We start from the raw sequence: 25253 nt of genomic DNA, 5'->3' as shown, positions 1-25253 counted from the left end.
GATGATGCCCAGGCTTTAGTTACGTGATCAGCGAATGCCTTTGAATCGCTCGCATCCTTCGACCAATCACAAAACAAAGAGTGATATCCGTCCAATCACATTTCACCTGGGCAACATCACTTCCTGGTTGAGTTCCCATGCTTGTTCTGTGCTTATCTAGTTGCTGCACGTTTCTTTCGGAGTCCAAGTAAGTTTTCATATAATCTATTTTACGAAAAGACAATGTGATGAAAGTAATGTTTGATTCAAGACGGATGTTTATGGTTTGTAAGTGAAATCGACCATATTCCTTTTTTTAATTCTTGTTCATGGCGGCTGATCGTCAGTAGTAGCTGGATAAGTGAAACCAATTTAAATACTTATGTACGGTTGTACTGGAGGTCAATATGTTCGTCTGTTTCTCAGGGTTAGTGTAATGAAATGTTTATCACAGCAAATTAAGTATGCATAAGCACTTATCCCTCTCTGTCTCTAAGGTTGATTTACTTTCCATTTATAACTTCATACAGCATGACTGTTTAGCTGTTCAGTAACATTCACTTGTGTTTTTGTTTGTAGCAGTACAGAATCTCATGGCCAAAGATAAATCTTTGAAATCAGGATCAAGTCTTCCTAAGAGGAAAAAGTTGGGTTCAAATGCTAGTGAGGTTCATCCAGAAGAAATGATGGATGCTGAAGTAAAAAAGAAAAGGAAAAAGATGGAGGTAGAGGTGAGTAGCACAGTGTCTTGTACCTTTTTTAGATTACACAACCTGAAATCACTCACAAAATACTAAATCTGTTTATTTCACCCAGGATGCTCCAGTACAAATTCCTCAAGACACAATCACAGCAGATGATAAAAAACAGAAAAAGGACAAGAAACACAAAAAGAAACAAGTGACAGAGCCAACTAAGGTAAGACCATTAACTGCTGAAAATCTTGCCTTTAAATGATTTCATTATTTCATTTTGATAGTTTCTGTGAGTAGTCAGTTGAACTGTGATTGCTGATTTACAATGCAATACAATTTTGTACTATCTGAAGGTGTCAAGGAACTGAAAAACAGTTTAGAGCAGGGAAAGTTGTTCAGTGCATAGAGCTTTTCTTTGCATATTGATTTAAATGACAAAACATGTTAGATTCTAGATGGCATCAGAAATCTGAATTGTCATTTGACAAAACACCTTAAAAAAACAACTGATCCAAAATTTGCAATACATGGTGTGTGTGAAGCTTAATTAACTGATTCTGCACAGGTTTCCACAACAGTTGGAATTCCTTATTTTTACATTAACCATGAATAACTGTCTTTAAACTCAAAACACAGAGGTTTATGATGTGTTAATCTGTGTGACCTACCTAATGCAGCAGGTTTTCATTTGCAGGGACTATAACAGTGTGTGAGTGGATGTTATAACTTAAATGTGTGGCATGGCATGGTCTATTGCATGCTGCATGGCCACATGTGTTTGCAGCTGGTAGATAGATGGATTTTCCTGAGGCTGACCTGTGAAGCTTGGCCCATCTGCTCCTCGCCTGGAGAAAAAGCTTCATTTTATCCTGGAAGGTCTTCCCAAGGAAGCTGTAGATGAGTGGGTTCAGGCAGCTGTTAGAGAAGGCTGCCAGCCTGACAGTGTGACCTGTCAGGGGATAGTCCTGCCACAGTGTGCCGCCGTCTGTGTCACCTCTCAGGAGGTGAACACTTACAAACACATTCTCTGGGAGCCAGCAGAGGAAGAAGACTAAGACAGCTGCTGAAATCATTCGGAGGGCTTTCTGCCTGCGAGGCCTCCGCTGTGGTCTGTCTTGTTCCCTCTGGCTGTGCTGGAGCACCTGTGCTATTCTCCAGTAGCACAGGCCCAGGATGCAGAAAGGCAGCAAAAAACCCAGCATCACCTCCAGCCACTGAATCTGGGTCACATTGGCGAAGCAGAAAGTGAGTTCTCCAGCGTGCTGAGCTTGAGCTATAGCAAAAGGCAGCAGGGTGAGCAGGGAAGAGGACACCCAGATGAGACAGCAGCTGAGACGCGCACACACCATGCTGCGATACATGATGCCAGTCAGTGCAACGAACCGATCGAAGCTCATCCATGTTAAGAAGAAGACACTGCTGTACATGTTGACCTGCTGGAACAGGTTCATGAAGGTGCAGAGTCCAGCCTTGTCGTAGTAGCCCTGCTTCAGGCTGAACACCTCGATCAGAGAGTCAGCCACAAGGATGAGGTCGGCCACAGCCAGGTTCACAAAGTAGAGGTCTGAGGCTGCCATGGGGCCCCTGTGGTCCAGGTTGACTACTAAGATAAGGATATTCCCGATTAAGCCAACAGGGAAGAGCAATATGATGTAGAGGCTGGAGAGGATGAGGCTGATAAGGTAACGCTGATGATTCTCCGTCTGCAGAAAATCTGAGACGACTGCCTGTGTGCCATTTAGGTATACAGTGAAGTTGTAGTCAGTGATGACTCTGTAGCCCATGTACATTGTCATGTCCCTATTAGACCTTTGTGTTGAGGTGTTGTTAGTAGTTTCTAACCATTAACTTTTCATAGTTCTTAGTTTTCCGAGGGTTTTTAGCCCCTGTGGAGCCCGCGGTGCCATCTGTTTCTTCTTTCTGGTCTTCTTGGATGTATAGTGGAGTTGATGCCCACGATTTGGTCTAGACAGAGAGGAGAAGTGCAGTCATTCAACAGCTTGTTTCCAGTGTCTCAATTTTTAGATTTAATGTTGAAGAATTGACTTTCAATGGGCAGAAATTCTGTGCAAAGTACCAATAAATAACAATACATTTAACAACACTGGATATACATCACTTGGTGATCATTTTGGAAGTAATGTTAGGATCCTCTTGTGTCAAGACGGCTGATTATAACCACTCTAACAAAGTGTCATATGCTGTAGCATGACATTCAGACATAGTCAGATACAAACCTGTAAAGCTTATTATTGTATAGCTTTTTATTGTCTGTTAGCTGTTTATGCTGGTTTGCTGCAGTTTTGAAAATGATTTCAAAATGTTGTAAAGTGAAGACATCCATTTTGAGCTGTGTAGCATTGTTTTTAGGATCATTTTAATTCATTATGAGGATATAAAATTTTAATACTGGTATGCCATGGTCATCTGCAGGTTTAAAGTGCTGACCTTAAACTGCAGTGTACCCGATTTTTTTCTTCTGTCTCTTGTTTCCTGACATCTCTTTACTGTTTACAATCTAATACAGAGCTAAACATGCCTAAGAACTGCTTGAAATTGTAATAGCTGTTTCACTACATTTGCCTTAAAATAATGTTGGTCAAATCTATGCTACACGTGACAGAAACAATGCTTTTAATTTAAAAACTATAAGACACTATGAGTCAGTTAGATTCGGCATAAACTAATTTGTGATGCACACTTTGGACATTAATATAAAGAAGCTTAAACTCACCTATGTTTCCTTGCACGGCACGCAGTCTCACTGTCCTTCGGTGGTGACCATGAAAGCTGATGTCAAAGTAAATCCAGAGCAGTGTTGTGGTGCCACCCACCACTTACAGCAAGAAACACAAACACACAATACAGACACACACGCGCACACAAGCCGTATCTTGTTAATCCAACATGAAAATAATTTTTTTCATAACAGCTTCACTTTAGTTCTTTAACAAAACTTTAACTAGTCATGTTCAGCATCCCCTATGTGTTCTTATATGGATGTATTTTATTGCATAAATAATTGGGTCATCTAACTTGGTCAACACTCACCATGAAGTGTGAACGCGACTGTGATCGTATAATGTTAAAATATATAAATATGGGCTTCAGGGGACTTTTAGCAAAGAGGGACTAATGGCATATTTACACAAAACAAGATGAAGGGCAGGGAGGGATAGTTTTACATCATTGGCTCTTGCCTCGGGCTCCTTAAAATGCAAAAAGACAGTTTTTGTAGCTGACAGGCACCTGTTTGAGACTGTAGATCATTTCCCATATCAGTGTTGTGAGGCATTGCATTTTGGATTTAAGGATTTTGTGATTTTCTTATAAGGAGTAATATATATTTGAAGTATTCCTACTGTGATTTTCCTCAGTGTGAATTAGGTCTGACATTTCACATGACGTCAACTTATGCAACCTCGCTCATGTATAAATTTTCCTACTGGTCCCTGGTTTTGTGCCACTCTTTGCTGGCACTGATGCAACATATGATCCATGCAGGTCAGTTATTCCCAGAACTGGTGCCCATCAATTCCTTGAAAAGAGCTGGAAAGTTCATAGAGTACGGCTTGTCTGTTTTGTTTGCTCTTAAACAGATTTTTTTTTTTTAATTACATGAAGAGTATTGACACCCCTGGCCAAAACTCAGCATCTGACTTTCATTTTCCAAGACTGCGTGTTTCCTATGTGGTATTCTGGGAATTGCAGAGGTTTTCCCATTTTGACTAAATGGGCTTTTGTGCACATCATGTTGATGCAAATGGAGTCTGTTTTTTAAGAAGAGGTTAATTGTTGTTGTTGTGGTCAATTGTCTTAATCATAGTTTTTGATTACTAACAACTATGTAAACATTGTTCTAATGTCAATAGTAAGAACTGTGCAAATATGGTGTGCAATTCTGAGGATGTTTAGCAAAACATTTATTTTTTGTAAAATACAAATGTACAAAACAAGAAAATGAAAATTGAAAAATAGCTTTACAAACTTTCAGCCACTGAAGACACTTAACATGAGTGCATGTATATAAAAACATTTACATAGTCAATTAAGAGAAAAACATGCATGTTAAAGCTTAGATTAAGAAAATGTCTAATACATCAGATCTCAGAAGTCTTCGATGTGATGCATCAGTAGAGTTCTGTCCTCAAACTGGAGACCTTTTGTCCTCTATGACTCTATGTCCTGCAGGGTGTCTGTGATCTCGATGTGTGGAGCAATGATGTTTCTGTTGGGCTGCGTGTGCCCTGGGCTTCGACAGCAGTCCCTCAGCTGCCTCAACACTCCGTGGAGACTTTCTCGACACGGCCTGTGCATGACCAGCACCAGCAGCAGGCTGGCACTGCTCCCAGAGAACAGTACAAACTCTGCCACGCTCAGAAACGCTTGCTCATGATTGCTCAGCCCCACCTCCCTCTGTATTTGTGCCCCTCTCACCAGCGCCACACTGTAGAACAGCAGGCACACAAACATGACTACGGTGACAGTCAGGAACATGGGACCCTCCTCAGAGCCGGAGAGGAAACGTCCTTTGGATTTCCACTGCCGGACACAGCCACCAATCAGAAGTACTAATTGGAGGACGTAGGGAATCATAAAAGCCAGGCATAGCTTAGCCACTGCATACGAAACACCAGCTTTGGTTGGATCCATGTAACAGTTGCACGTTTCCTGCAGACCCTCCCTGGGTCCACGAATCCCAGCCAGCAGCAGAGCGATCAGGACAGAAGTCACGCTTACCAGACCTGCACAGACCCCAGGCTTCCTCAGCAGGGCGTGGGATGGCGGATCAAGGGTTAGCACATAAGCCATGAGCACTAATACCAACAGGCCGCACAGAGAGGCTGTATTAATGAAGAAGGAGAGAACAGCACAGCCCAGAGCCGTGGTCTTCAGGTAGTGAGGTCTATAGGCCACAGCATGGAGAGAGAGGAGCAGGAGCAGCAGCTGCAAGCCACAAAAAACCCAGAGCAGACCATCGAGCCAAGCCAGCCGTTTGTGGGCTCTGTAGGTCTGGATGAAGCTGTAGAGCAGGAAGCAGCCGGCCACGAAGCCCAGACCTGCAAAGAAACTGTAGACATAGTTTGCTCTGGAGGTTATGTCGCTGGCTGCAATTTCGTCTAACACAGAGGAGATGGTGGAGGAGGTAGTGGAGGTGTCCGTGTTGGTGAAGCTGCTGTCTGTGATGGTAGAACTGTTGGAAAATGGAGGTGAGGTGCTCCTCTCAGTGATGAACAAGTCCACACTTTGATTAGACTGGAAAAAGAAAAGAGAAAACACCCACTGATGAAATCTTGTCCTTTTCAGCATCACTGTCCTCTTTAATCACTTTTTTTTAGTCACATTAATACGATAGTCGCAGTGAGAGACAGACAGGAAAGCCAGGGAGGAAGGGGGGGGTGATATGCAGCAAAGGGCTGTGGGTCGGATTCGAACCTGGGCCGCTGCGGTAAGAACTAAGCCTTCGTGTTACACACTCTACTAGGTGAGCCCCCGGGGCGCCCATTATCAGCTGTTTATAATGCAGTTTCAACGGTGTTTACTATTACTCAGTCTATGATTCATTTTCCACAGGAACATACTCTTTCATCATATGGTACATTTCCTTCCTAAATTACTTCAAGCTTGAATTAAAAATGTAACTTTTTAACTAAATTTAACTAAATCATGAATCTCTAAATATATACATATATAGTGCTAACTAAAAATAATAGTAGCTTAGTTTGTCTTTCTAAGTATTTTGCACAACTGCATGTTCCCGTTGGCCAGTCTTTGTCTGTTCGTCTTTGAGGAACTGCTCAGTAAAACACACATGTTTCCACTTACCATTTCGCTGTCGTCACCCACTCTCGTGTCCTGTTTTGTATCCACCAGCCAGACGCCGTGTATCGACTCAAAGCTCGGAAAATGATGCTTGCTGCATGGACGCGAACGCTCACAGTGAAGGGCTGTTATATTTCTGTGGGCAATACCCCACCAGCATACTTTTAGAGTGACTTCGTGCACATGTGATCAAAATCTTTTCCTCCCCTCCCTCTTTTTTTTTTTTTTTTTTTTTCATCACCGTGCTGACTGAGTCCGTTAAATCAGAGAGCATACTGTGCCCCTTGTTTAACTTCCCCTGAGAGTTAAATGCAGCAGTTTCTGGTTCCAGGTAGAAAATAGCATTAATAATAGCTTTAATTTGGCTCTTTATTTCTCTTTGGAGTAAGTTTTATAAAGTCCTTTGCCAAGCATCAGTAATTCTGCAGACACATGCGGAGGTAGATACTCTGTTTCATCCTGTTACAAAGAGAAAATATTACATTTAGTTTTTCTCGTCTAGTTTCCCAGCAAAGAGTTTCTCTTTCATGAAACAGAAATGCAGTGTTGGTTTCATTTCAGAATTAAGTCACACAACACCTGTTTGTTTACATGACTCCTCTCTTATGATTTCGCAAGAAACTAACTAAACAGGTGGTTATTTTTAAACGGTGCCAGCATGTGCTGTGGACGAGGGTGTGTGCTGCACTGAGGGGATGTTGCAAACCACAGATAACCTCACAGTATAAATGTGTCTGATGCTGACCTCATGTGGAATTGGGGAAACGTCCCTCTGAGCTGCAGCACAACAGGAAGTGATCAAAAGCCAAAAAGTGCATTCATCTTTCACTTGTCTTTACACCGCAGCACAACAAAATGTCACATTTATTTTAAACTCAGTAGAAATCAAACTGCCAGGAAATGGCTGTTAATATACACAAAAAGTCAAATGATGTTGTTTTGAGTTTTCTTATCATTCAGCCATGGTGTGTTATTTATGGATGATTGTTATTGGTTTAACATAAACACAGACAATAATTAAGGTCTGAAAAGGAAGGTCTGTTAATGTAGATAACTCCCAGGATCCTTTGTTTTGCCTTGGTGTGACAGATTTCAGATCCACCCAGTCGCCCTGAGGGGACACATGAGCCGGAGGGAGAGGAGGACTTGAGTCCCGAAGAGAGGCGGGTCCTTGAGAGGAAGATGAAGAAAATCCTGAAAAAGGAAGAGAAGAAGAGGCTGAAGGCAGAAGGAGAGACCTTACCGAAAACAGAAGCATCTGGACCCACCGCACCTCAGCAGGCCTTAGATTACCTCACCTGGTAAGAGTCGCTCTTTTTGGGTCCAGGACAGCTCGATCAGCATGGTGGCCTCCTGCTGGTCATGTTGACACTTCTTACATAAGAAACCATAGGTCCAACCTCATATTTGTATCCACTCAACCAGGAAGCAAGGAGTAGATGCCTGAAAAACACTGCACACATGCTATATTTACTTGTCACGATATGCATCCAGATTTGATTTCTTTTTCTAACCTGCTTCTTGGAAGTTGCACAACTTCATGGAAGTGCAGTCCTAATTACTATACCAATACTTATTTTGCCCCACCCTTTGTTATGTATACGGGAGGACATTATAAAGCAAAAATCAACACCTCGATAATTCCTCAGAAGAAGTTGGACATTATAAGATTCAGAAATGTTGTCCTTGTTGAAGGTGTATTTATATCCGAGGTGTATGTGTTAATGATATTGTTTTCCACTCCTACACATACGGTAAATGTTTTTTAGCTGTGGTTAACTGATCTAATACTGCTGTGGTTTTGTGTTTGCAGCTGGGCTGAGAGGCGCACAGAGTGGAAGTTCCAGAAGACCAGGCAGACGTGGTTACTGCAGCACATGTTTGACTCTGAAAAGGTAAAATTAACCAACATGATCGTTTCATGAAGGGGGGGGGGATTTTTTTCTCAGATGAGGGTTTGGAGTAAATGAGGTGTTGACCTCAGTGTCTTACAGCTCACTTAGTTTGTTACACCCACTACACCCACTAATCTCTTTCAAAACGTTTCATAGCACGGTTTGAACACATTTTTTTTGTGTGTGTATTGAGAAATGCATAAAGTGAGGAAGAAATAATTAATTGTGGAATTAATTAAACAATTTCACCAAATTTGTGTCGTCTTTGCACCGACAATATTTTTTGAACTGTCTTAAAATACATTGAAAGGAGTTGCTCAGTCATATGCTGCCTTTCAAAATGACTTCATCTTAGTATTATTATATATATATTTTAATTTATATTAATGTATTCATTTATTTGTGAAGAATGACTAATATGTAATTAAAAATACTTGTTCTCAGATTCCAGATGAGAAGTTCTCCGTGCTGCTCGAGTACCTGGAGGGGCTTCGCGGAGGGGCGAGGGACACTACAGTGCAGAAGGCCTTAGCCCTGGTTGAAGAGTCAGGACAAGCACCAGAGGACGTGGCTGTCCAGCAGAGGGCGCACAGAGCCAGAGAAGTTATCCAGCTGCTTTCCTGACCTACCACTGCTACAGGAAGTTATCACATTCACCAGAAAAAGAGACTGAACTCTGTTGATCAGTGGACTGAATGATTGGCCTGACCTCAGGCTCAGACTAAAACTGTTGCTTTATACGTCTTATTTTTGTAATGGACCTCTGGGGAAAGGACAAATTTTGGTTAAATCACAAGTATTGCTTTGTAAATACGAAGTCCTTTTAAGTTCATTTTTAATAAGTTATACTTAGGATGTATTAGTACCCTGGGGTACAGTAGTTGATTGTTATCACCCCAGATGTTAAGAATTAAGATAATGTCCAGTTTCACCAGTATGGACAAATGAGAGATGTAACCCCCCCCCCCACAGATAAAACAGAAAGCTGAGACCTCTGGAGTTACAAGTCTCAGGAATGTTTGTAGTCAAGACATGTTTGTGCTTGTTGAGACCCATAATCAGTGAAGTCCCTGATGAGCATAACTTTTCTTACCCACTCTAGGTATAATCACAATGAGCATGTTTTGTTTTGACAAATCCATTGTAACAAAAACCTTATCCAGACCAGTAGTTCATGTTCCACACATGTGCATTTGAGTTTTTTTTTTTTTTTTTTTTTACTTATTTTTGTTATAAATGTAAAACCTTTTTCTTAAATTAAATCTTACACATCAAGTATGTGCTGTCAATACAATCAAATTTTTCATAATATCCATGTAACCAAGCTGTGATCATGTTCACTATTCACATCTCCTCTATTCCCATAACAGACATACAGTAGGTATATGAGCATCTGCCAGCTCTGGCTGCAGTGTCACAGACAGTGAAGGCTTCCTGCACTTCGAAGACACGTGGTTTGACTCTTAATTCATGTTGTTACAGGAAGGAAAGTCTCTATATGTAGAGAAAGGGTGATGACCTGAACTCACTTCCTGAATTTATAAAAAATACTCCCAAATACAGTGCACTTGACATTTAAGTACTTCGCTGTCACTGAATTATGCCACACATAACACAATCTGGTAACTGTTACACACGTGAAACATACCAGTTATTTGATAAAATGTTTTATGTCTAGTCCATTTTCTTGAAGTCCAGTACAATTTGCAGACACACCCATGTAGATGCTGTACTCATTGTGGATATTTTCTGATAGTGTCCTCTACCTGGTACAAAACACGTCCTGACTCACTTTTCTCTTGTAAACAGTTTGTAAACTTTCTCTAGACTTTCTCCTGTCAAAACTTTAAATTTTTTCTTAAAACCATTTTTATTTTCTCAACATGTTGCATGCTTACAGGATTTGAAGCATGTTAATAAGATGATTGTTTCTGTTGAACACCCTGGAGAAAGCCAGCTGAGTGTCCTAACCTCTCTTAAAAAAAAAAAAAAAAAAGTTTGTAATCCGCAAATAAGTTCAGTTTCTCTCTGTCACTTGTTCAGACGAACGTTTAGTGCTGACACCAGTGACAGGAATATTGTCTGATGATGAGTGTCTCTGTCGCTCACATTGACCAACAAAATCCAGCCGGGTGCTTTCAAGCGGAGGCCGTGACTTCCAGGAGATATTCAGTGCAGATCAATAAGGCCGGTGTCTCCCCTTAGGTGTTGATCCTTTACTGTCACACTTACTGTACCTTTTGCTTCACCTGTAACATATATAGATCACAAATTATATTACACAGGACTAACTACATACTGTGTAAAGCTTCAATGAGTGAAAACTGCTGACTTGAGTTTACTTACTTGACTTTGAGTCAAAAGGAATATTGTGTTGAGTGAGGATAGCACGCAGTCTCTCAATCTCCTTTCTCTGTTTTTGGAAGTCCTGCACAAAAATTTATTGCGATGATATAAGCAACCTCTTGTCATATATTCTAAGCAGTGATGTAATAATATCATACTCCATTCTATAAGGTATTATTTGGGAAAGTATTTAAATCTCTGTATAAATGCATGTACCTCTGTACATTTCTGTAAAGAGTTGTGCATTTCTGAATTGGCTGCAACCTCTGGCAGCTTGACCTTCACTCTCTCGCTCTTCAGGAGACCAGCATCTTCAAAGATGTCCTTCAAAAGATTATTGTATCCCTGCAGCAAACACACACTTTGTGTTAGTGTACAGGACCAGTAGATGAATGACTAAAACTGGAATTAAATGGCAAACAAGTACTTTAAAAAAAAAAAAAAAGGGCTGACATTTCAGAAAGTAACTGAGCTTGTAAAAAAAATGTATAACTTTCAATGTAAACAGAATAAGAAATACATGCCTCTGTTTCAATCAGTGGGTATTTAATAGTAGTATGCAGGTACATTTATTTTATCTTGCAAATGTCAGCGACAAGGATCAAACCAGTCATGCTTTGCCATCTCTCAGCCAAACTTCTCCTTACCTGCTCAGTAATGAGACCTTCGTAGCGAGCCTGCTCGGCTTCATCCCATTCCTTTTGCAGTGTGTCAGTCAGGGTCGGGTACACTAAAAAAAGAGCATACGAATGATAAGAAATAACTATTACCTCTGACGTACCCTGCTCATTTATTCTGTATTATGGTTCTTTTGTCTTACCTAATAGAGAATGGGGATGGCAAACAAGTGGGGTCTCAAAGGTTAGCGAGTACACACAAGTACTGGGCTCTGAGACTTGAGCAAGCTTGCTGCTTGCACTACAGACAAATATCACCTACAGAACCAGGACAAACAACAGTTACACAACAAATTTGCTAGTGTTCATATTTAATCGTGACAATGACTTTGAGTTGATGTCTGATTGGATTGTCTGATTGACTGATATGTCTCTGGGGTGTGTGTGTCAAATTAAATGTTTAGACTTGTAGTTGATATTATTGAATATTAACTAAGTTTGCTGTTTAGGGCTTCACTCATTATCTCCTGAAGTGTTACTTGATTGGTCTTGTACTTAAGAAAAAACAATGAAAGAAGAGACTCTGAAAGAAGCCACTGGGAGCTCCTAAATTCTCTTAAAAGACTACTAGAATATGTTTACATTTTTAAACCACACTACCTTTGTTTCTCTATTTCTGGTTGCACAAGTATCCCCGTCTCTCATCCACATTCCTGTGAACGTATTGTTTGCTATTTCCCACTCCTGCCAGATCCTGTGAGGAACACACAACACCCCAAACCCAATACTTACTGCCAAATATCATTCACACATTATTGTTTGCAATAAATGTAACTGTAAGTGAAGGTAAGGCAACAGCATCTTACCCCAGTATCCCACTGTAGGCATTCCACCTGAATGACTGCTCATGTTGTGTGATGTTGTGAAATGGACAGAATTCATATTTATACCTGCAAAGTGATCCAATCACATATGCTTGTTTTAGCAGACATTCCAGTTTGATGTAGGTAGAGGGCCAGTGGAAACTTATTGGGGTATTAAAAACACAAATGTATAAATGATATTTAAAATACTCACGTTGACTCTGTGTGACTGAAGCACTTTCCAGCAAGCCGATGAAGATGCACCGGTCCTTGAGGAGAACATTAATATTGCTATGATAAGTGAAGCCAGTGATTCAATGAAATGTAGTATTTAAATTAGGCCAAGCTATTTTACCAGACACTGGAGATGGGGTCACTTTGGGCTGTAGCCTGCTTCCCTGAGCAAGAAAAGGGTTGTTCAACCTGCACACAGAATCTCACGTCAGGTAGGAGCTGATGTCAATAAGACACACACATGACAGACTTTTTTTTTTTCTTAACGTACCCAAATGTGTTTGGCTCCTCGACTATCTTCATTTTACCGGCGAATCCATGGTTTACTGTGTGAAAAAAGGGCGATATCAGACTCAATGAACCAGAGCAGCACAGCGCCGTGTGACACATCTGGTTCAGTAATGCTGTAATAAAACAAAATACGCTCAGCGGAGTATAGAAGTACTTACTGAAAAGAGACACGCAGACCACCCACAGCTTTATTAAACTGGATATTCCGTTACATAAACAGTACATGGCTTATTTTTGAGCTACTAAAATGTGATATCGGGTATTCTCTCGACTACACTTCCTACCCTGCTGGTCATTCGTCAGGTGACAAGTCACGTGATCAAAATAAGACGTGGACATGCGCAGTTTGCTTCTTGGACTTCGACGTGCTTTCCACGATACGAAGTAGCGAAAGCAACTTAACTGTATTTCAAAAGTTATTAAAAGCAAAGAAGGATAAAGAGGGAAAGGACTAGTTGTTTGGTGATAGTGTCTATAAACTTGTGAAGGGTGTACGCAAGGATAAAATACAAAACGTTCACTTTTTGCGAATTCGTTTTTCAGATGTGCTGGTGGTGTTAGCTAGCTAGCTAGCTAGCTAATGTCAAAGCATGTAAACAGCTACTGGTTGGTTTTAACGCATGCTGTAATCTGACAACAACTAAGTAGTTGCTCAAGTGGTGCAACATGGGACGTAAGAAACAGGGCAAGTTTGTTCGCCCTGACAAGGGCAAAGACAAACGGCACAAAATGAAAGGGAAGTCCTTAGAGGCCTTTACAGAAGAAATGCACACTGCTTTTGAAGGTAATGATTGCATTTTTCTAATCCAAAAAATATGTTACAACTGTTTTGTGCTTGTCTCTTATATGTTGGCTACAAGACCTAGATTTTACAAAGTACAATCGTTCCCCCGTTAAAAATGCTGACTGAAATATTATAGGAAAGGCAAATTATAGTGATTGTACTCAAGTATCTAAAGTAGAAGTACAGTATTTACATGACATTACTGTCTTTTAGTCTGGGGACACAGGGCCTTGTTCAGCTTCCAATGTATTGATTTAATGTTTATTTTGATATTGGCTGTACATGGCCTTTTCAAATGTGCTGATGTGAAATGTGATAGGTTCTTCTTATGTCAACTTCTGTTATCTTGATATACAATAACTTAATGGCAATTAATTGGTAGAAGATCAGTGCGGTTAAGGGAAAGCCCAGAAAAATGAAAAACCTGATAATATAAACACCTTGTACTTGAGCGAGACACATTATAATTTACCCTCTGTTACAATCTTTTTTTCCAGCAAGTCTTCATGTAGAGGAAGGAGCAGAAGCCCCTCAGGTGAAAATGCCTTGTCCACTTGCCATGTGGGAGTTGGGTCACTGTGATCCCAAACGTTGCACTGGCAGAAAGTTAGTACGCAAAGGGTTCGTACGCAACCTGCGCCTCAATCAGAGATTTAATGGACTCATACTGAGTCCAATGGGCACAAAGTATGTGACGCCAGCAGACAGGTGTGTTGAGTCTCCCACTGCATCTACTGCACTGGTTAAAATAACCTCTAGCCTATAAAGAATCTGTACATATTATTATTATTATTATTATTATTATTATAACACATGGATGTAAATTATGAGATCTACAGCCAAGCTAGAATATAAGCACATGCATTTCATAATAAAATTAAACTGAGAAAACTGTGTGTAGGCCAAGCCAATAAATGCATATTATTTTTTAGTAATTCATTTTATGGTTTGATAACTGACTATGGTTCATGATGATCAAAATGATTGATAATCTAATCAATGGAAAACTTCTTCAATGTGTCCACTTGTATGTGTATTTAAGTTGATTTTTTTTCTTTATGATATCTGTATTTTTGATCAAATATGAATCACACAGTTTGTGATTATTAAAAAATGTTTGCCTTTTATGCACAGAGCGATTGTGGCTCAAAATGGATTAGCAGTGATTGATTGTTCCTGGGCCAAACTGGAGGAGACTCCCTTCAATAAGATGGTCGGAACTCATCCCAGGTTACTGCCCTACCTCGTAGCTGCGAACCCCGTCAACTATGGCAAACCTTGCAAGTTATCTTGTGTTGAGGCTTTCGCTGCTACATTCTGTATTGTAGGTAAGGTTTTAGCTTTACTTATTCAGGAATTATGTACTGTATTCTCTTCATGACTGCTTTTTATATCCCATGATAAGTTGTGGCAGTGGAAGTCAAACACACTATCTGATTTTCCAGGTTTTGAAGAACTGGCAATGCTCTTATTAAGGAAATTCAAGTGGGGGACAGTGTTCCTGGAACTCAATAAGGTTCTGCTGGAACGCTATGCTGCATGTCAGTCAGAAGAAGAGCTGCTGTCTGTAGAAAAGGAGTTTCTCACGTCCAAACCAGAGGAGGAGGAATTTGGTAAAATGGGGGAGAAATGTATTGAGATCCCATCCATTGTTTTTCTTACATCTTTATGTAGCAGTGGTGGCTGGGTATCATTTTGGTTTTAGTCCTATATTTGTACTAGTGTTGTTTTGTCTTCATGTTGCCCTAAAATAGATCATTTTTATTTAACTTAATTATGGTGAATGCTTTCCTTCAGAAGAATTATGGCGAAATCGTGAGTAACTACATTTTAGGGAAACTGGACTAAAATGTAATAAGTTTATTCTATTTTGTAGTTGCTCCAACACTGGTTGTATTTTTTTTCTATGGTGTCTCCCCACTGCTAAATAATTATTGGGAAAACACTGGCGTCATTCCTTTTAGGGATGTGAAAATCATAAAACATGTTGTAGTTCTTAAGGAACTGAATTACTATATATAATTAATCAAAAAATAAAGGTCACTGTGCGCTGTGACATCTGACCCATAATTCTGTAAACACTGATGTGAACATTCCTTGTATTGTTTCCTAGACTGACCATCGTTACATAATTAGAGATAATTGCTATTTTGTTTCATTTGATTTAGATTCATTTGATTCTATTTGAATCACTGAACAAATCAGAAATGTGAGTAGTGATTCAGTAGTTTGGAACAAGGGTGATTGTTTCGTGCATCTCTGGAAAATCCCCCCATACAGAGACGGATGCATGCTGTCACAGAGTTATGACCTCTAATGTTGAAGCTATTTTTTTCTTAATGAAAGCTAATTACTGGTCTCATTCTCAGATCCTTTTGATGTTAATTCAGGAGTCGAATGTAGGAATCTCAACAGACATCATTGGTAAGCATTAAGTAATAAATTTATAACTTCTATCAAAGTGAGGTAATCCCACAGATGTACTGTTTTTTTGCACATCTTGTAGTGATGCATGTGTTGATAAATTAATAATTAGTGCTGAACCTTTCATTTTACTGCTGACAGTTGTTTTTTTTCCATAGTAGTATGTCACTTAATAAAGCTTTTAAATTTGCAACAGAAAGTGACCTGCTGTCAGCTAAAAAAAAAAAACAAAAAAAAAAAAACAATAACCTAATATTGCTGGGAAAGTACCAAATATCCTGAAAAACATATCTGAATGTCTGTAGTTGTTTTTCCATGGGTGTGGTTGCTAAGTTAATTAAACTGTCATTTCTGTATTAAGTGCACCTGAAGATGATGATTCTGGTGAGGATTCGGACACCTCGGAGGATAACGAAGATGAAGCAGAAGATGAGAAAACAGAAAGCAATGGCGAGTCAAGAACAGTCTCAGATCATGAAGAGGAAGAGACTGAATGAAAGTCATCACAATAAAGTGTATTTCAACTATGAATCCCTTTTATAAAATAGCTGGCAAAACTTGTTTTAAGAAGTCATTGCTTATAATGACTTTTTTTGGGCTATTGAGTTTTGTATCAAAAAATATGAAAGTTTGATTGTGTGTTTTTAATGTAAATGCAGACAAAATAAATGAATATTTGGAACCTTCAGTACATTTAAGTTGCATATTGGGATACGGGGTTTTCACAGATACTGACGGTTGGATGGATATAGAGATGATCGGTAAAACTAGGTTTGTGGGTTTTGTGAATTCGGGCTACATCTACATAAACGTTGAGTTAAAATGGTATAAAAGACCTGTGGCTAAATCTCTCTGCAGCGCATTTTTAAATCTGAAACAGACTGGCGCAAACACAGTTTTTAGGCCACGTCTACTGTGGTATTTGAATATCAACAACTGCTGCTGTTCGACTCCATCCCTATCAGTAGATGAAGTTTAGTCGGTTGTAAATGTGGCGAGGGGGGCGGACACAGCGGGACTCTCCTCTGCTGTCCTGCGCTAACATTGTTGTGGAACGACGTCACAGCTCGAAAATGAAGGCGCAGAGGCAGCCATTACTGGAGCTTCTCTAATTATTTTATTCCAAATAAATACTCGAGGAAAACTCCCATGGCAAGAGCTACAAGTCAGCTGGTAAGTGTTGCAACTTTAACATGAATAACAGCTCGAAGCCGGTGCTTAAAATGTACAGTGCGGCGGCTGTTTGACAACAAATAGTTAGGTCGGGCCTTCATCTGAAGAGCGGTGCTAGCCGCAAAACATCGTTTAACGTTACGACTCACTAGCTAGCAATGTTAGCTTGCTAATGTTGGCTAACACAACACCTAATGTTTGCTACGTTAATCGAGGTTGCCCAACACCTGTCTTGTTTCGTGATTAAAGCTCCTGGGAAATATTTGGGGCTGATTTAGCGTTTACACGCGCATGCTATTAGTTTTGTGGGTTGTAGAGCCGTTCCCGTGGTCAGTATATGTTGGCTAACGTTAGCTATACGGGTTCGCGCTTTCGAACGATGCTGCTACTTGCTAACCAGCTAACATTAGCTTTATTGCGTTCCACCTTTGGGTACAAGATAGCATTTAAGGTTAACGTTGTGTAGTTCGACTGTCAACCCATTAACTTTCAAATTTTGACATAAACGTCACCATACTAACTTTCATCATGACTAAATACCGTTACGTGAAAATAGCATTATGTTTTGAAGTTACTTATCTGTTACCTGGCTTGCTAACGTTAGCTAATTGCCTGACTGTTAGCGTTAAGTTTATAACTCGCTGTCAGCGATGGCCGGCATTATTTGACAAGGCAGCAGGAGCTAACGTTAGCCTGCTAGCTGACGTTAGTTAGCAAAGAAAGTTCGCACAGGCCTGTTGTTACCCGAGTACACAGGGTTAGGGTTAACGTTAGCTGCAGTTTTCTACCAACAATTATATGTTTGACTAATAGTAATGGATCAGTTGAATGCTATATGGCCAGTTGTCAACCATACAGTCAAGTCCGGATAAGGCAGCTAAATGGCCACACCTTGGTTTTGAATGAGAAGAAGCTAGGCCAACTGAAATAACTAACGTTAACTGAGGTGTAAGCTGAACAATATCACTACTGACTGCTATAGTAGTTCAGTAAGTCAAAAATAATAAAGGTTGGTAGAAGCACCAAACTCTTTGTTGGAAAGCACAACCTGTCGCTGTAGGCTATGAGTCTTCAACAGTCATTTGGTGGATTTCTCGTCAGTGTTTGTTTGCGTTAGCTGCCTTGTCAACTTGATCGTTTAGATAGAAATTTGAGTTCCGTGCAGTCGTGGTAGTAAGTACACCTGTCACATGAAAGCAGTTACTTTGACATAGTTTTTACAACTTCAACACTGCAGGGTGGGACCACCAGGTTCCAAAGCGGCTTCTTCTAGTTGTTGTTAGTCCTTATCAAACAACTTCTAGACTTTGTTCCTCAAATGGTCTCACTTGAAATTATTTAAGTCACAATATCCTACCAAGAGTGTTAGCTACAGTAAATTTAAATTGTCGACCTTGGAGAGTGGGTCGACTCTATATGATCCAAATCCTCTAAATCTGATCTCTTCAAAAGTCATTTACACATTTTCTGGAATAGCTTGTTTTGTAGTACATTATAGTGTTTTCATTACAAAGTCTACTGCACCAGAAAATGCAACAAATTGGATATATTAATGTGGGCTATTTTAATTTATCAACTATGTAAATATGAATTGTGCTGCACTATAATAAATTGCTAAATCTCACAGAATGAAGATCCCAATCCCAACTTAAACACTCAAAATGCTAAACAGCAAACGTGTCCTTTTCCATAAACACAATGTTTAAACAAACTGAAATTGGTAGCTGTCTGCGCTGTTGTTGTTATTGTTATATTTTAATATTTATTCCTAGCATATGGTTGCTTGATAAACTTGCCAGCATATTCATTGCTGGTCACGGTGAATGGAAGAATCATATTTTCACTCGTGGTATATTAGTGCATTAAAGGTGTGTTTTGACAGTTTTAGAATAGGATGCGAGGCCCCTGTATTTCTCAAGTGAAGATACACTATTCAAATCCCATATAGACAAGGTGTTGTGTGTGTTTGTTTTTTGACAGTAAATACAACCACATCACCCTGGTTGATCTATCCTCAATGCTTCTTCTTTTGTTTCAGTATGATGTTGTGCCCATTCAGCCCAGTGTTGTCATCTGTTCCTGCTCGCATCCATCAATGGTAAGAAACCACCCTGACTCCTGCTCGCCACTTGCTATCCCAGGCGCAAGCAGTAGCCACTGTCCCAGCATGGAGGGCTCAGGCTCAGAGGCCCGTGCTGTAGGAGCGTCTGCCAGCAGCCAGGTCTCAGACCTCCGCACACAGCCGGCTGTCCAGACCCCTCAGCCCCGCAAGAAGAAGCCAGAGGACTTCAGATTTGGCAAGATCCTGGGAGAGGGCTCCTTCTCAACGGTATGTTACTTGCATTCCACTTAGTTCTGAATTTTACTTTGATAGATGTTGCTACATGCTAGCATTCTTTTGATTAATGTACTTGGATGAGTCATCCTCAGTTCACTTGAGGTGAAATGACAAAACAGGCCCTAAGAGTTACCAGATTTTCTCCTAAGTCTGACAAGATAGTAACATTCCATCTTATGTTTTTTCTGTTTTTTTATCCTAAGGTTGTTCTGGCAAGAGAGCAGGTAACAGGGAAAGAATATGCAAGTAAGTAATAACACAAAGGCTTTTGGTGAATGCAGTGAATTACACTGTATTATCAAGAGAAAATTACTAGGTATATTTTTACTATTATTATATCCTGACATTTTCTTTTCTCTCCTCCAGTTAAGATTTTAGAGAAACGCCATATTATGAAAGAGAACAAAGCGCAGTACGTCAAAAGAGAAAGGGATTTGATGTCAAATCTAGATCACCCATTCTTCGTCAAGCTCTACTTCACATTTCAAGATGATGAGAAGTTGTGTATCCTTCAACAAGTACAATTTGTCAAGACATCTTGTATATTAATTATTTACCAATTGTTTTAATTATTTTATTTTTTGAATTGTTGTATTTATTTTTTGTGATGAATAAAATCTTAGATGGTATGTTTTTACAATTGATTTCTGATAATCACAGTGATCCTTAACTAGCTGTTCCTAGATTTTGGTCTCAGCTACGCCAAGAATGGAGAGCTCCTGAAATACATTCGCAAAATTGGTTCATTTGATGAGACCTGTACTAGATTCTACTCAGCTGAAATAGTTTGTGCTCTAGAATACTTACACAATAAGGGGATAATACACAGGTAAGACTTTCTGGTTTCATCTGAAATGGTATTTCTGTATTTTTTGCTGTTTACCGTATAAAATTCTTCAAACAATGTTAAGTGTTTGTTTTACCCATAACTTATAACCTGTTCCTTTCAGAGATCTGAAACCAGAGAATATTCTTCTGAGTGAAGAGATGCACATCCAGATAACAGATTTTGGTACAGCAAAACAGTTATCATCAGACAGTAAACAAGGTATGACCACATTCCTGATTTTATTTGGGTCATGAATTTGGTTGTTTACTTTCTGTGATCAATATCAACGTATTCATGTGTTTATTTAATTTTTTTTCTATATTTGGTAGCAAGAGCAAACTCCTTTGTTGGAACTGCACAGTATGTGTCTCCAGAGCTGCTAACAGAAAAATCAGCATGCAAGAGGTAACTTATACTTATATACTTGCGGATCACGGTTCTGTTTTTATGTTTGTCAGATAAGAATTTTAACACATCTGTAATGTTATGTCTTTTTTGTCTTATATTTTTTTTCAGCTCTGACCTTTGGGCTTTGGGATGTATTATCTATCAGCTGGTGGCTGGTTTACCACCGTTCAGAGCTGGGTAAGTACCAAAGGGATGTTGCTGTCATAGCTCAGTTGATTTTCATGAATCATTCTTCATCATTGGTCAGTATTATTTAAAGTGCAACAAATGTTAGGTGTTAAAATAACCTTGCCCCAGTAATATTAATCTAGCAATATATTTATATAAATATTTCACTTGTGGCACACTTTCCAACTGTCTCCTTTTTATTTTCCTTTCGTGTTTCATATATTGCAGAAATGAGTACCTAATATTCCAGAAGATAATCAAGCTGGAGTATGAATTCCCAGAGAAATTCTTCCCCAAAGCCAAGGATCTTGTCAAACAGCTTTTGGTGAGTTATCAAATACCACAGTCCATATATGTAAGATACAACAAAGTGCTACTGATGTCTGCGGAAAAATTAGATTGGTATACTAGTTATCTGTGCTGGTATTGGTTATTTACAGAGCAATACTTTTCTGCTGAATGAAAACATGTCGTATCCCTTTCTGTTTTCCCCTCAGTCACTGGACCCTTCCAAGAGGATTGGGTGTGAAGAGATAGGAGGGTACGACCCTTTGAAGCAGCACCCTTTCTTCGATACCATCTCCTGGAGTGACTTACACCTACAGACACCCCCCAAGCTCACCCCCTATCTGCCAGCCATGTCTGAGGATGATGAGGACTGCTATGGAAATGTAAAATATTTTATGACTCTGTAACAATCCAGACCTTTTGTTGTCCACTGTTTGCTTATTTGTGGGAAGATTTAGGTGTGATACCATGTTGAAAGAATCCACCAGACCTTGAACAAATCATAAATCTTCAGTCATCCCTGACGGTACGTTTTTTCACGTGTGTCTTTCCAACCTCAGTACGATGATCTCCTGAGCCAGTTCAGCAACATGCAGGTGGCCCAGTCCAGCTCATCACACTCCCTGTCACCACATGAGTCCACACCCCCGCAGCGGTCCAGCAGCAACATTGAGCAGTACATCCACGACCTGGACAACAACTCCTTTGAGCTGGACCTGCAGTTCACTGAAGAGGAGAAGCAGCTATTGCTGGATAAACAGACCACTGGAAACCCCTGGTAAACCATTCTCTACATGTTTCACTCGTGTCAGCCTGTTGACATATCTGTATTAGAGTGCTCTTCATTCTTGATTCAAAGTCTAGCACAAGAAATGTGGAACAAAATTAATAAATATAATGTTCGTTTGTGGATAAGTGTTTGTGTAGCTATCAAAACATACATTTGTGAAGGTGGAAAAATCTGCTGTTGCCTATTTACACAGGCACCAGTTTGTGGAGAATAACCTGATCCTGAAAATGGGCCCAGTGGATAAACGAAAGGTGAGTGAATTCAAGCCTTTATACCTGAAATTTTTATATTACGTTATTATATTGCCATATAGTTATTATATATTTAGAATTTCCAAGAAATGTAACTCTTTTTCAAGTACAATTTATTTTATTTTATTTTATTTTATTTTATTTTAGTAGCTGTTTGTTTTCCAGAAATAGTTGACGCAGCATCAGTGAAGTCATTTCCATGGCATTGCTCTGCCTACTTGTGTATAGGAAATAAAGGGAATTCCCTGCTGTGGTGTGGAAAGTCTCTTAGGCCTAACAGCCCCCTCTGTTGGTCAAATAATATCTTTAACTGTGTGGCATTCCATTGCAGGGTCTGTTTGCTCGACGGAGACAGCTGCTTCTCACTGAAGGACCACACCTGTACTACGTGGATCCTGTCAACAAGGTCCTGAAAGGGGAGATTCCTTGGTCCCTAGAGCTACGCCCTGAGGCGAAGAACTTCAAAACCTTCTTTGTTCACACGGTAAATAACAATTTCTGATGTCTGTCAAGCACATTTTCCTCCTGACATGTTGATACTTGTCTGCTGTTTAGAATCTCTTCTTACATGTAGTTCACCTTTTTAAATATTTGTTTTCCTTTCCTGTGATTTTTGCAGCCTAACCGAACATACTATTTGATGGACCCCAGCGGAAATGCTGACAGATGGTGCAAGAAGATCCAGGAAGTGTGGAGAAAGATCTATCAAAGGCACCAAAACCCTGGCCTATAGGAGTACAGTTCCTCCTGTGGCCACTCCTCTTTAGCTCTGAGGCCAATCACTGAGCAGAGTAACACCCTCTTTAGTGCCCTTCATCACCGCAGTGTAAACAAACTCTTAGAGACGCTGGCATCTAGACCTTGTTTGTTTTCCTGAGTAGAACCATGGGAAAAATACAACTTTGGATTCAGGGTTGCTTTGCTTGTTCTTTGTGCTCTCTGTGAGGCTTCAATTGCATTTTTCCATGTATGGATGATAAGACTGCCACCATGCACATCTGCTTTTTGTACATTCTGCAGGGGGAATAAGAAGGGCAAGCTTGTCCTGTAGAGTGACACAAGCTTGGGTACCGCTAGGACTATCTCAAATGCAAGGACTGGTTTCCTGCTTCAATGATACCATAACACAAAATCTAGCTTTTGTGAACCAGAGCCTATCCTGATATCTTAATTAAACCATATCCTAATCCTACATCGTACGTGCAAGCTGTAGTCAGGCCCCACTTCTAGTGCATATACTCCATAGTTGTAACTGATACTGTAAGCTGATTCAGTCTCACACGTTTACCAAACTCAAATCCTATATATTTTTGTCAGAGCCCAAATGTCCCCACGGTATTTGAGTTGTTTTTTTAGTCTCTTGGTACTTGCTTATTGCAGTCCAGTTAAGGTCTCTATGTAACAAAGCAGAGTGCCGGTCTGCAGTGAGACATGGGTCTGAATCAGTCTCTGTATAAGTGTGAGCCTTCCATAGCCGTTACTGAGGATGTATTGCTAACAGGGGGTGGGTAAACATGCCACTAGCTTGTACTTCCTAATCATAACTTGCTTATCTTTCCTGCATGGCCAGTTTTGTAGCTCAGCCTTGTCCGCTTCCCTCTCCTAGGGCACTGGAGTTAAAGTTTATTCAAGTTTAAAGGTGGGTATTTTTGACTGCATTGGCAACCATAACGATTATTATTGGATGATTTGGCTGTTCTGTACCATTCACTGGCTATTTCTTTGTGGTGTGAATTCTTCAATTTCTTTTTCGGTGGGATAGTCGGTTCATCTTCTTCAGTATGTCCTATTGAAAACAAAATCTTATGTGCTGACCACCCCATGCTGACCAGAAAACTTACATCAACAGAGATACATACACATACTATCATTCTCGGAAGCAATCACAGTGAAGCTGTTGTCCCTGGACAAGATGGCAGAACTGCCTCATTGGGCTCATTAGCCCGTCATTTTTTTTTTTTCATTTTCATTCTGATGTTTGGCCCAATAGAAATTAAAGCGATTGATTTAACTTGTGCTCTTGTTTTAGCAATATGTATTATCATAATGCTTTTAATTTTTGACATATTACCTTAAGGTCCTTTCCAAAGGTCCTCTTCCTTCAGCTGAGTCTGTGTGTGCAGTGTGTGACTGGAGTATAGGTGAATAGGACCCTCTGGCCCTGGGGCCCGGGGCTCGATGTGGTTGGATGTCAGTTAAAGGATATCTATCTGATCCAAATAACCGATGAAATTGCTGTATCTGTCTATAAAGTTGAGAAAGCACTAGAGAAGTGTTTTCCTCTAGTAAGAAAAATTGTTTGAATCAAGTCGATGGCAGTCGGTTACATTGTGTATGGAATACTCTACCTGGCTTGTAACTGACTAGAACTGTGATGTACAGATGATGTATTATTAAAATCTGAAGCAAGTAATGCAATGATATTAGGATACAGTTTTTGTATTTTTATTCTTGTATAAGGTTATTTGATGGCTATTGTTTAGCCTCTAGTTCATTCTGTGTTATTTAAATTCTAATATATGAATCATATTTGGATTGAAGTCATGTTCAGGGGCCATGTTGTGTATGTATTGAGATGTAAAGCCTTTGAATGTGAATAATTATTGTAAACTATAATATTTTACAGCTTTTTTCTTACTATATCATACATTTTCTATTTGCTCAGTGATTTAATCATATTCTGATAATTTAATGAATCTGTTCATTCTCTCTCTGATTATTTGTGCGCTAGGTCAGTAGATGTTGAATGATGAATTTTCCACTTAATGCTTGGTAGTCCAGTAATTAAAGCATGTAGGGATTTAGGCATACAAATAAAGCCATGTGTCCTGTCTTCTGTTAACAACCACAGTCGTAACACAGTGAAAGCAGCAGCATTCAGTGGCAATGGCATCTCACATTTTTTCAGCATGTAAATAAAGTACCGGCCCATTATCAGTGTTTGTGTCGTGAAAATTACTTTAATGCACAATATATGCATACACCACAGGCAAAAGAAAATGCCATGATTCGTCTTGTACACTGTAAAAGATCGTTTACGCGAAACACGTGAGCAGG

At 39.8% G+C, this 25253-nt stretch overlaps 6 protein-coding genes across 7 annotated transcripts; 3 read left to right on the top strand and 3 right to left on the bottom strand.

Moving 5' to 3' along the window:
• Positions 1–106: 106 nt before the first annotated feature.
• LOC130162488 (uncharacterized protein C7orf50 homolog) lies at positions 107–9764 on the top strand. Of its 2 annotated transcripts, none has more exons than XM_056366232.1 (6): positions 107–187; positions 559–710; positions 796–897; positions 7587–7798; positions 8311–8392; positions 8837–9764. In XM_056366232.1, the coding sequence occupies exons 2-6, from the start codon at positions 573–575 to the stop codon at positions 9014–9016; spliced, it is 714 nt and encodes a 237-aa protein (XP_056222207.1). In that variant the 5' UTR covers positions 107–187; positions 559–572; the 3' UTR covers positions 9017–9764. The 2 variants fall into 2 exon arrangements, with proteins under 2 accessions (XP_056222207.1, XP_056222208.1); XM_056366233.1 differs by having other exon boundaries at positions 169–187; positions 562–710.
• LOC130162483 (G-protein coupled estrogen receptor 1-like) lies at positions 911–2911 on the bottom strand. The gene has a single exon (XM_056366227.1). The coding sequence runs from the start codon at positions 2468–2470 to the stop codon at positions 1343–1345; it is 1128 nt and encodes a 375-aa protein (XP_056222202.1). The 5' UTR covers positions 2471–2911; the 3' UTR covers positions 911–1342.
• LOC130162486 (uncharacterized) lies at positions 2961–6724 on the bottom strand. The gene is made up of 2 exons (XM_056366230.1): positions 6501–6724; positions 2961–5930 (listed from the first exon to the last, which is right to left on the bottom strand). Exons 1-2 carry the CDS (start codon positions 6501–6503, stop codon positions 4845–4847), a joined length of 1089 nt encoding a protein of 362 aa, XP_056222205.1. The 5' UTR covers positions 6504–6724; the 3' UTR covers positions 2961–4844.
• Positions 9765–9904: 140 nt separating the features above from the next.
• gnptg (N-acetylglucosamine-1-phosphate transferase subunit gamma) lies at positions 9905–13042 on the bottom strand. The gene is made up of 11 exons (XM_056366231.1): positions 12902–13042; positions 12724–12778; positions 12574–12641; positions 12433–12487; positions 12222–12305; positions 12016–12109; positions 11559–11673; positions 11386–11468; positions 10955–11083; positions 10739–10820; positions 9905–10641 (listed from the first exon to the last, which is right to left on the bottom strand). The coding sequence occupies exons 1-11, from the start codon at positions 12966–12968 to the stop codon at positions 10562–10564; spliced, it is 912 nt and encodes a 303-aa protein (XP_056222206.1). The 5' UTR covers positions 12969–13042; the 3' UTR covers positions 9905–10561.
• Positions 13043–13093: 51 nt separating this feature from the next.
• Positions 13094–16639, top strand: tsr3 (TSR3 ribosome maturation factor). Its single transcript, XM_056366074.1, has 6 exons — positions 13094–13527; positions 14025–14235; positions 14662–14855; positions 14973–15140; positions 15897–15951; positions 16313–16639. The coding sequence occupies exons 1-6, from the start codon at positions 13410–13412 to the stop codon at positions 16446–16448; spliced, it is 882 nt and encodes a 293-aa protein (XP_056222049.1). The 5' UTR covers positions 13094–13409; the 3' UTR covers positions 16449–16639.
• Positions 16640–16965: 326 nt separating this feature from the next.
• pdpk1b (3-phosphoinositide dependent protein kinase 1b) lies at positions 16966–25130 on the top strand. The gene is made up of 14 exons (XM_056366073.1): positions 16966–17124; positions 19163–19453; positions 19666–19708; positions 19829–19966; positions 20147–20291; positions 20413–20510; positions 20621–20696; positions 20808–20876; positions 21096–21192; positions 21365–21538; positions 21716–21933; positions 22139–22196; positions 22528–22680; positions 22816–25130. Exons 1-14 carry the CDS (start codon positions 17101–17103, stop codon positions 22927–22929), a joined length of 1698 nt encoding a protein of 565 aa, XP_056222048.1. The 5' UTR covers positions 16966–17100; the 3' UTR covers positions 22930–25130.
• The last annotated feature ends 123 nt before the right edge of the window (positions 25131–25253 follow it).

The sequence above is a fragment of the Seriola aureovittata genome, chromosome 21 (genome assembly GCF_021018895.1).
Source record: "Seriola aureovittata isolate HTS-2021-v1 ecotype China chromosome 21, ASM2101889v1, whole genome shotgun sequence".
Taxonomy (NCBI): Eukaryota; Metazoa; Chordata; class Actinopteri; order Carangiformes; family Carangidae; genus Seriola; species Seriola aureovittata.
Note: the sequence above shows the minus strand (reverse complement) of the source record. Positions and strands in the feature narration are given on the sequence as shown.